This window comes from Callithrix jacchus, chromosome 1, assembly GCF_049354715.1.
Source record: "Callithrix jacchus isolate 240 chromosome 1, calJac240_pri, whole genome shotgun sequence".
Classification (NCBI taxonomy): Eukaryota; Metazoa; Chordata; class Mammalia; order Primates; family Cebidae; genus Callithrix; species Callithrix jacchus.
Genome location: NC_133502.1, coordinates 170,984,738 through 170,996,235, shown reverse-complemented (window position 1 = coordinate 170,996,235; position 11,498 = coordinate 170,984,738). Strand labels below are relative to the sequence as shown.

The window sequence follows — 11,498 nt, the reverse complement described above, 5'->3', positions numbered from 1 at the left end:
TGAAAACCACATTGAGATACCATCTCACGCCAGTTAGAATGGCGATCATTAAAAAATCTGGAGACAACAGATGCTGGAGAGGATGTGGAGAAAAAGAAACACTTTTACACTGTTGGTGGGAGTGTAAATTACTCCAACCATTGTGGAAGACAGTGTGGCGATTCCTCAAGGCCTTAGAAATAGAAATTCCATTTGACCCAGCAATCCCATTACTGGGTATATATCCAAAAGACTATAAATCGTTCTACTATAAGGACACATGTACACGAATGTTCATTGCAGCACTGTTTACAATAGCAAAGACCTGGAATCAACCAAAATGCCCATTGATAATAGACTGAATTGGAAAAGTGTGGCACATATACACCATGGAATATTATGCAGCAATCAGAAATGATGAGTTTGTGTCATTTGTAGGGACATGGATGAATCTGGAGAACATCATCCTCAGCAAACTGACACAAGAACAGAAAATGAAACACTGCATATTCTCACTCATAGGCGGGTGATGAAAAATGAGAACACATGGACACAGAAAGGGGAGTACTAAACACTGGGGTCTATTAGGGGGAAAAAGGGAGGGCCAGTGGGAGGGGGAGGTGGGGAGGGATGGCCTGGGGAGAAATGCCAAATGTGGGAATTTCTCAAATTTTTCAAAAAAGGGGAAAAGGAAAGCAAAGCACACTGCCATGTGTGTGCCTACGCAACTGTCTTGCATGCTCTGCTCATGTACCCCAAAACCTAAAATCCAATAAAAAAGTTAAAAAAAAAGCCAGTGGTCTTTGATTTGTTTCCTCACTTCCTTAAGATGGTAAAACCTAATGAAAATTATTCAAGGTGCCTGGTCATCCATTTTGTTCTTAAATATCAGTCCACAGAACCGTAAATCAAGAGCAATCCTTCATTCTATCACCTACTTCCTATCAATTACCAATGCTGTCTACTCTATCTTCTATTCTCTTCTCTACCTTCGTGCCATTGTCTTCATTCAGGCACACATCATCTATTACCTGGATGTGCAATGACCTTCTAGCCTCTTGACTCAAGGCATTCCAATCCATTGCCAAACCATCTCACACATTGGTTACCCGAGTAATCATTCAAAAACACAAACATAACCTTCCCTGGGACTAATCTCTATTCCACCCCACCAGTAGCTAATGGTCACTTGCAAGGCAATGTCTAAACCTCTTAATAGTACATCCTAGCCCCCTCACAATAGGGTCCTCTATGCTCACCTGTTGATGCTCCCTTGACTCATACATACCTATGCTATAGCAACATCATTTTTATTCCATTTCCCTGAACATACCACACAATTTCAGGGCTCTGGCTCACTCCATCTACTCTACCTAGACTCATTTGTTCCATTATGTATCAACCCTGAGCATCCTTCAACCTCCAACTGAAGAATTACTTCTACTGTAAAGTGTTTGTTGTTATCCAAGCAGCATTAACTATACTCCCTTGTGTTACTACCATGTAATTATGTCATTGTCTCTAAGCCTCAATTTCCTCAGCTGTATAATATAGATAGTAACTGTATGCTTATAGAATTATTATCAGGATTAAATGAGGTAATACAGGTACAGCTTTTAATACAATGCCTGACACACAGTAGCCATGCAAAATAAGCACAACTATTCGTGGTATTATTACATTAAGGCACTTTTTGCACTCTTACATATTTCTTGGTTTACCTGTCACTACACTATCAGAATGTGAGTTTCTTTTGCTTGGAGGCTTTGTCTTTATCCAGCTCTGTGTAGCCAAGAATAGGCACACGGCCTGGCACAGAGAGGTAACTTACTAGACGGCTACTGAGGAGCACAAACTATAAGATAAAGAATGCTTTACTATTTTCAGTATTAACCTTTCATCCTTAATTACACATAAATTAAATTGTACGTATATGTGAGTTATCTCCTGGTTTTATTTGTAGCTTCTCTCTCTCTCTCTCTCTCTCCCCCCCTCCCCCCGCTTCTCTCTGTCTCATGCGCGCGCGCACACACACACACACACACTGTATTTCTTGGATTCAAAGATAATAACTAACACAACATTGGTGGGTTTTTTCTTCAAAACCTAAGTGAATTTAATTCTTTAACAAACTCCCCTTCCACTTTCAATCTATGAGAAAATGAATAATTTTTGTTTACTTTTAAAATTTCCATGTCAGAATTCTGTGTTATATATGTGCTAAAATCAAGTGCTGGAGCACCTGGTTCTAGGGTATTTTGATTCCCCCCTCTGACAAAGGTTGTTCTATTGTCACACTGTGAAAGAATTAATGTTAACTTTTGAGAAGGATGTACACGGGTCACTTGATAAGTCAATAATTACCAATTTTCAAAAGTATTTGTAAGCTTGTGAACAAATCTCACATTCATGGTTTTCAAACATGCTGTTGCTTGTTAGCTTTGTTCTAAACTCAGTGAGGTGCTTCACTGGAAAAGGCCATGAATCTTAGCACTGGCCTGGCTGGAGGGAAATGCACTCTAATAAAGTATATATTTTGAATGTGATTGATGTCCAGTTCTATTTACATATTCAAATCAACATGGTGCACAGCAGTGTGCTTTGGGCTATGCAAAACCAAAGCAAACCGATCTGGGAGATGGGGTGGACTAGTAGGACAGACAGAGATAAAACTTCCCAACAGACAAGTGAGCTTGCCATTTCTTGAGGAAACGCCATTCAGAGGAATGTCACCAGCCTGTGGCTAAGAACATAAATGACAATGTTGGCCTCTCTGGAGGATGGGCCTGACAAGACTGGGCAGATCTTCAGGGATCTGAACAATAGAACTGGAGTGCCAGCAGGGAAACTGAGGCAGGCACTCAGTTCCACAGATCACATCACCATAGCAGGGATGAGAGTGTACAGCAGTTCACGGGTGTGCTGAGGCTACCAAGACATGCTTTGTCCAACCAACAATAAAGATTCTATCCCTGTTCAGATTTTGGCTCTGGAAAAGGTCAGGGCTAAGCCTGTAAACAAAGTGGCTCTGTGCTTGCAGCAAGGGGTAGGGGTGGCACTCTCTGTTGTTCTACAAAGGAATCTGGGATGCCAAAGGCAGCTACACAAGCCCCTGATGAAGGGTCACTCTGTGAGTCGATATCAAAACAAGTGAAGAGTAAGGTATTCTTCTGAATTGTCTTCCCTTATCTACTCACATATCAGCTCACTCATTCATTGGCCTTTAGTTATTTGGTTCTAGCTCAAGCCAGAACAGATGTGTTGCTGTGTCCTAGGGCAGTGTATTGCTTTTGAATCAGAAATATGACCAACATGCCAGCTGCCCATAGTCACCATAATTCAGGAGTGTCTGCACAAGTTCTGCTTCAAAACTCAGTTCTGACAGAGAAGGAAGAGGAAACTAACATTCATTATTCTTGGTCTATTGTAGTGTTAAACCCAATTTAATATTGCATTTCCTTCAAATAAAAAATATGTTAGGTGTTTTAGAAATTTTTCACCTATAGAGAAGAAGAAATTCAGGTTCAGATGAGTTAAGTGAATTGTCAAAGGCCACACAACCACCACCCTGGTATATACAGATTACAGATGACATCCATCTTTCCAAATATTCTTCTCTTGCAACTACATAATGTTGATTCTCAGAAGCATTTGTAATTCTGTTTATCTTTAACTAAGTAGGGGAATGAAGAGAGAGACCTGTGTGCCCCTTCACTGGATGGTGAAGAATATAGAAGAAAATGATAGACAATTACTTGGGCAAATAATACAAACCAGGGGTCACTAAGCTGATAGAAGTGCTTTTCACTGAGAATGACAGTGAAGGGACTGAATGGGAAAGGGACCAAGTTCAGTGAGCGTGACAGAAGGCTACTGACTGTGAACACTTTTGTTCTCATTCCTTACCTGGAGTGAGTCTGTGTCGTGATTGAAACTCACATGTGTAGTCAGAAAACTTCATAGACAACTGGTCTAAAAGTGAACTGTTGAATGAAAGATGTTGTAGTCTAGAAGAGTGGTCAGTGTTCCTGAAATCAAGGAGGAACCTCAAGCTCTGAAGTGGAGCAGCTGAACTTATGGCAGTGAATAGCTTTTTGGATCTGTAAAGGGTACTATACAGTTTCTACTCCTGACCTACCACCATCACCACCAACAATCAAAAACGTAAGACGAGAACTGAATGAGAAGAAGGAAAGGAAAACAACTTTACAAATACCCAATCCTTCAACCTTTCTCTGCCAAGGGAAGCCTGTTAGTCAACATATTTAAACAATTCATATGAAAAAATGAATTGCCAGGAAATAAAAGGAAAGATTTAAGTTCTGTTAGCTATGTAATTTCTGAATCTAATAGGCAAGACAAATAAACAATTATATAAACTCAGAATTCACCATTTATGCTAAAGAGGAAAAGAGAGAATAATTGTAACAGAATGCAATTCAAGTCATCAAAGAGTTACTGAGCACTTATCCCTTGCTGGGATCAGGATTAAGAATCTATCATCTGGAGATAGGTCGACACATGTGTCTGCTATAAAGAAGAACAAATGTCATTGAAATAAGACTATTGCCCTGTTGAAGAGTCTCTCCAGGGCTCCCTTTATGTCCCTGTTCCTTAGGCAATAAATGAAGGGATTCAGCAATGGGGTGACCACCGTGTACATCACAGAGGCAATTATGTCCTTATCGCTGGAGGCGCTGGACGAGGGGACAAAATACAGTCCAATAATTGTGCCATAATACAGAGACACCACACAGAGGTGGGAGCTGCAGGTGGACAAGGCTTTGCAGATCCCCTTGGTAGATGGAGCCTTCAGGATGCTAACCCCAATGTGGCCGTAAGAGATCAAGATGCATATTAGTGGTAGAGTAATGACTGCCTGTCCCATTGTGAAAATGACCAGCTCATTGAGGGAGATGTCTGAGCATGAGAGCTTGAGTAAGGCAGCAAGGTCACAGAAGAAATGGGGGATGGTGTTGTCAGCACAAAAGGATAGCTGGGCCAGGAGGAGAGTGTGAGTCAGGGCATTGGTACAGGAGAGGATCCAGCACACAGCTACTAGCAAGGTACACAGTCCCTCTTTCATGATAGTGGTGTAGCGGAGTGGGTGACAGATGGCCACGTACCGATCGTATGCCATTGAGGTGAGAAGGAAATTGTCCAGATCAGTGAAAAATATGAAAAAATACATCTGAGTTACACACCCTGCAAAGGGAATAGATTGCTCCTGAGTTTGCATGCTGATTAACATCTTTGGGACAGCGACAGATGAAAGGGAGATGTCAGTGAGAGCCAAGCAGCTGAGGAAGAAGTACATGGGGGTGTGGAGGTGAGAGTCCAGCCGGATGAGTAGGATGATGAGCAGGTTTCCGAGCACCGTGATCAGGTACATGCCCAGGAACAGGGTAAAGAACATGGCCTGCTGCTCTGGCAGTATGGGAAGACCCAGGAGGAGGAACTCAGATATGCTGCTCTGGTTCCCACTCTTCATGCTGCTAGTCTTCTCTCTGCTGCAAAGAGAGGGAGCTAGGAAAGCAGAAACAAATATTGGTTTGCAGCAGGCAGGTAAGAATAAGATCCTGTCTACTAATGAATATGCCAATGTCAGTCTACATTGCTATGTCCCTACAAAAAAATGATTTAGAGTAGATGGTTTTATCATGCAAAATGAGAGAATTCACAAACGAGAGTCTGATATAGAAAAGGAGAGCAGCTATGTCTAGTCAGTAAAGAGGAAGCCTCACACTCTATTAGCAGATGGATAGTAAGACAACATCTTTCCCATTTGTATTCTGTGTCTGTACTTTTAAAAACAATCATCAGGCTAGTCTTGAGCCTTCAAGTTGTAACATAATGAACTTTTAAAATTTGACTTCAAAATTCATTAGTAAGCAACATACAGGGATGAAGTTTCAATAACATATATCCAAAGGAAATTCTGTCAAAGATAAACAGCCAATTTTCATTATGTATAAAGTTGATGAGAAGAAGAAAACATATCCATTGATTACAATATCACTGCCATAAAAAAGTAAATGTTACAGAAATATTTAAAGGTGAAACCTAATTAGGTCATAAGGGTAGAGCCTCATCAATGGGATTATTTCCCTCATAGGAAGAAACCTGTCTCAGGCATTGCCATGTGAGGACACAGCAGGAAGGCAGCCATCTGCTAACCAGAAAGTGGACCCACACCAGAAACCGAATCTGTTGGTACCTTGATCTTGGACTTCCCAGGCTCCAGAACTGTGACAAATAAATGTCTGCTGTTTAAAGTCACAGCTATAGCAGCCCAACTGACTAAGACACTCACTAAACTAAATGAGACAGCAAACACCATACTTAGTGGTGGTATTTTAAAGCATTGCCATTAAAATCAGGAATGAGAAAAATATGCCAGCTATTTTCTATTCAACATTGTATACTGAATTGTAGTTAGTAAATTGTACAAGAAAATTAATAAAAAGCATAAGTGTCTTACCTTCAGTGCAAAGCAGGCAAAAGTGATTGGGGTAGTAGATGTTTCCTGGGCTCAAAGTTTGCTGTCTTTGATGAATGTTTAAGAATACACTAGGGATTACAGGAAGGAAGTTATCAGGCAGAGTCTAATAAGGAGCTGCAATTCGGATGCTACATAAAGGAAGAAAGGACCCAAGGCTCTCTAGCTAAATGTGTCCTTCAAAGATACTTTCAGGTGAAAGTAGCTGTGCTGTCTAGAGGGAAGGGAATGATCAGGGACTTTGGAACGAAATATAAGAGAGGGCTCCCTAACACTGCATGCACTAAATAAATAAGCACACATTCTAATATCTAGAACATGAATGTTGAGATGAGACCCTTTAGCTTGGATTTTTAGGATATGCCCACCAATTTATGAAGCCAGCTGGCACTATCCCTCAGCTCCCCACAAATGGGGTTAAAGACATGAGAGTCACTGGCCGGTGGTGATTGTTGCATCCCTGTCTTTAGGAACCCGAAATAAAAAATGACTTCAGCAAGAGCATAGAGAAATGCTGAGCACCTGTACAAATGTCTGTGCGCGCACACACACACACACACACACACACACACACACACAGACACAGCCCGATACTGATGAAGGATATCCAGTCCTGCTCTGAACTTTATGCTCAAGTCATTCCTGGGAGTATGGACTGATTTCTCAGCTTCTTTATAGGAGACCAGGAGACCAGAGTTAGCCTCTGAAATATGTGGTCCTAAACATCATTGACGTCGGAGAAAAAAGTCATGAACCTGGAGCTTACTCTTCTCAATTTGCAGGCTTCAGAAATGAAGAGGTAACAATTCTATTCTACCCACCAGGGAGAGGACTCAAGGGGACAGGGCACCAAGCTTGTGGTTAGAGACTTGCATTAAACTGCATTAATTCCTCAGTTTTCCTCCTACTTCCCCCAGGACAGATGCCCTAGGTCAGTGATCTCTAAACTTGGATATTCATCAAAATCACCTGGGGAGCTTGTTAAAGATTCAGGTCCCAGCTCCACCTGCAGAGATATCTATTCATGAGATCTAGAGCCAGATAATTCTGAAGCAAGTGTCTCTAAGGGCAGACTTTAAGGAATCTCTGTTCTTAGGAAGATTGCCTGGCCCTGTGAATTTAAGTCCAAAAAGAGATGGGGAAAGACCTCCTGTGCTGGATTCAGGTTTCCCCTAGTTAGGTGGTAGGTTGAGATGTCTATAGAAATTTTTCTCTGAAATGAAAATTCTTTTTTTGTTTTCTGCTTATAAAATTAATTCCTTTTCATGATGGAAATGCAAATAATATAAACATGGAAATGAAGGAGAAAGTCAAAGTATCTCAAACCCTTTTATGATTCATTTTTTATCCTTCTAAGAGGGTTTTTTCACTATTCACAATAGCAAACACATGGAATCAAGTTAGGTGTTTATCAACAGTGGACTGGATTAAAAACATGTAGTACACCATGGAATACTATGAAGCCATCAAAAAGAATGAAATCATGTTTTCTACAGCAACATGGATGCAACTGGAGGTCATGATCCTAAGCAAACTAACACAGAAACAGAAAAACAAATATTGCATGTTTTCACTTCTCAATGGGAGCTAAACACGAAGATGAGAGTAATAGTCTCTCTAGAGACTGCTAGAGAAAGGCTGAAAAACTAACTATTGGGTACTCTGCTCACTATTTGGGTGATGAGTTCATTTGTAACTCAAACCTCAACATCACATAATATACTCATGTTACAAACCTGGATATACACCCCATGAATGTAAAACAATAGCTGAAATTTTTAAAAATAAAATAAAATGGTTGGATGCAGTGGCTCACACCTGTAATCCCAGCACTTTGGGAGGCCGAGGCAGGCAGATCACCTGAGGTCAGGAGTTCAAGAACAGCCTGATCAATGCTGTCTCTACTAAAAATACAAAATTAGACGGGTGTGGTGGTACGTGACTGTAATCCCATCTACTCAGGAGGCTGAGGTAGGACAATCACTTGAACCCAGGAGAAAGAGGTTGCAGTGAGCCAAGACCATGCCATTGCACTCCAGCCTGCACAAAAGAGCAAACTTCCAACTCAAAAGTAAACAAATAATTAATAAAATGAAATAAATGACTTTTATTCATAAACATATCTGTTTACATAATGGAATGTGTTTTATAGTACTTCATCACTTTCTTTTTCTGTAATAATGTGTTGTGACTATGTTTGCATTTCCATTTCTTATGCATATCAATACATATATACCTACTTAAGATTTTTTATTTTTAGCCCATCTTCTCCTGCATTAACACAAAGATTCGCTGTGAAATTTTATTAAAGACTATGAAATGCCTTGAAACTGTCTCTTTTGTGAGTTGTCTAATCACTTCACTAATGATCACATTCAGTCTACCTTATAGAGGATAGTAAAATAATATCGCTAATTCTTTCAATTCTATGTCGTGTTAAAGCTTAGGATTATGGGCCAAAAATATACATGTTTCCAAGAATCTCCTCAAATAAGGGATATCAAAACTGTGTATTACTGTATTATGTCTTTTCTCCAAGTTGCAGAAAGAAAAATAAAATTAATTTAGCATTCACTGATCAAAAACTATTTATAAAGAATAACATTGTTAATAAGAGAATGGAATTCTGGTCAACAAATATTTACCAGTTACATTCAACATGTTAACATTTGTCTTAGGGCTTCAGGATATAAAAGGTTTTGAGACATATTCAAATGGAAAATCAAATACATGAGATAAACCAAAATGAGATTCAAATTGCTTAAAAAGTCAGACGTCACCAAGAGAAAAACTTTGCTCTACTCAAGAGTTTCCCAAGGGCCTCTTTCATGTCCCTGTTCCTAAGGCTGTAGATAAAGGGGTTCAACATGGGTGTGACCACCGTGTACATTAGAGCTACAATGACATCCTTGTCAATGGAACTGCTTACGGTAGGAAAAAGGTACTGGCCAAATATTGAGCCATAATACAGAGATACCACAGAGAGATGGGAGCCACACGTGGACAATGCTTTGCGGATCCCTTTGGTTGAAGGGACTCTCAGGATAGTGGCCCCAATGTAGCCATATGATACCAGGATACACATGAACGGCAGGGTAATAACCACCACCCCTACTGTGAACATGACCAGCTCATTGAGGAAAATATCTGAGCAGGACAGTTTGAGCAGGGCAGCAAGGTCACAGAAGAAGTGGGGGACAGTGTTTGCATCACAGAAAGACAGCCGGGTCAGCAGAAGGGTATGAGAGAGGGAGCTGGCACAAGACAGAATCCAAGATACAGTCACTAAGAAGGCACAGAGCCCTTCCCTCATGATGGTGGTGTAGTGGAGAGGGTGACATATGGCAACATATCGGTCATACGCCATTGATGTAATAAGGAAGCTGTCCAGGTCAGTAAAAAATACAAAAAAATACATCTGAGAAATGCACTCCTCATAGGGTATCGATTTGTACTTTGTCTGCATGTCCATCAGCATCTTAGGGACAGTGACAGATGAAAAGGAAATGTCAGTGAGAGCCAAGTGGCTGAGGAAGAAGTACATGGGGGTGTGGAGGCGAGAGTCCAGCCGGATGAGCAGGATGATGAGCAGGTTCCCCAGCACTGTGGTCAGGTACATGCCCAGGAACAGGGCAAAGAACACCGCCTGCTGCTCTGGCTGGATGGGGAGACCCAAGAGGAGGAACTCGGACACGCTGCTCAGGTTCTCAGGGCTCATACTTCCTTGCTCTCTGATGGAGATGAAGAATGCTTGACAATATTCGAGACCCTGAAATGATCATTTTTAGCAGTCATATTAAAAGATGTATGTTTTAACATAGACACAGGGAGAGGAACAACTGGGACCTATCGGGGGTATGGGGAGAGGAAGAGCATCAGAAAATTTAGCTCATGCGTTCTGGGCTTAATACCTAGACAATGGGATGATAGGTGCAGCAAACCACCATGGCATACATTTACCTATGTAACAAACCTGCACATCCTGCACATGTACTGAACTTAAAATGTATATATATGTTTTATTTCAGAAAGTGCAAATTTTAACCTGCATCTCCTATTTTTCCTTATATTTTGGCATGTAAGAAAACTAGAAAAATTATTAAGGCACATGTTACTGAGAGTCAGCATTTCTTGGTTCAATAACAAAACAGAAACCTTGCACCTGTAGCACTGAGGACTAGGCTGTGGAAAAAAAGTGTTTCAGTCAAGTTATTGCCCCAAAAAGTTAATGTAGAGAGTATTCCAAGGCATCAATCATGGCACAGAAACCACTAGAAGACCTGACTTCACCAGCCATTGTTAAATTTTAGATGACAGGTGGCCTTTACAAATAAAAAGATATATAGTATTCCTCAAATGACTGTTCTTCATATAACAGTCATTATCTTTTAAAATTTGATTTCATTTTGTTTTAAGTTCCAGAATACATGTGCAGGACATGCAGGTTTGTTACATAGATAAATGTATGCCATCATGGTTTGATGTATCTGCCAATCCATTGCCTAGGTATTAATCCCTATATGCATTAGCTATTTATCCTGATGCTTCCCCTCCCACACCCCCAACAGGCCCCTGTGTGTGTTGTTCCCATCCCTGTGTTCATTTGTTCTCATTAGAACAGTTATTACTAAGCATACATTTTTATTTGTTTTAATTACATAGAGGGTTCCTAAAAACTTCTGGATTGTATCAATTCATTTTCTGTACTGCAGTCTTGGAGACCTTTTCTAAAACTACCTTCAACATGACCTCCCCTGTCTAAAAATTCTCAAAGGATTCCCACTGACCTTTAAGATTAGGGTGTATCATTGAAAAGCTAGGCAATACAATTCAGGACATAGGCACAGGCAAGGACTTCATGACTGAAACACAGAAACAATGGCAACAAAAGCCAAAATAGACAAATAGGAGCTAATTAAACTTAAGAGCATCTGCACAGCAAAAGAAACTAACAGAATGAACTAGCAACCAACAGAATGGGAAAACATTTTGCAATCTACCCATCTGACAAAGGGCTAAT

At 40.5% G+C, this 11,498-nt stretch overlaps 2 protein-coding genes across 2 annotated transcripts; both read right to left on the bottom strand.

Moving 5' to 3' along the window:
* Positions 1–2,075: 2,075 nt before the first annotated feature.
* Positions 2,076–5,913, bottom strand: OR1J4 (olfactory receptor family 1 subfamily J member 4). Its single transcript, XM_017975947.5, has one exon. It carries the CDS (start codon positions 5,468–5,470, stop codon positions 4,529–4,531), a length of 942 nt encoding a protein of 313 aa, XP_017831436.3. The 5' UTR covers positions 5,471–5,913; the 3' UTR covers positions 2,076–4,528.
* Positions 5,914–7,788: 1,875 nt separating this feature from the next.
* On the bottom strand, positions 7,789–10,522 carry LOC144582923 (olfactory receptor 1J2). The gene has a single exon (XM_078375614.1). It carries the CDS (start codon positions 10,194–10,196, stop codon positions 9,255–9,257), a length of 942 nt encoding a protein of 313 aa, XP_078231740.1. The 5' UTR covers positions 10,197–10,522; the 3' UTR covers positions 7,789–9,254.
* Between the last annotated feature and the right edge of the window lie 976 nt (positions 10,523–11,498).

Coding starts and splice junctions, on each gene's coding strand:
- OR1J4 (XM_017975947.5), bottom strand. CDS start 5,470: ATGAAGAGTGGGAACCAGAGCAGCATATCTGAGTTCCTCCTCCTGGGT.
- LOC144582923 (XM_078375614.1), bottom strand. CDS start 10,196: ATGAGCCCTGAGAACCTGAGCAGCGTGTCCGAGTTCCTCCTCTTGGGT.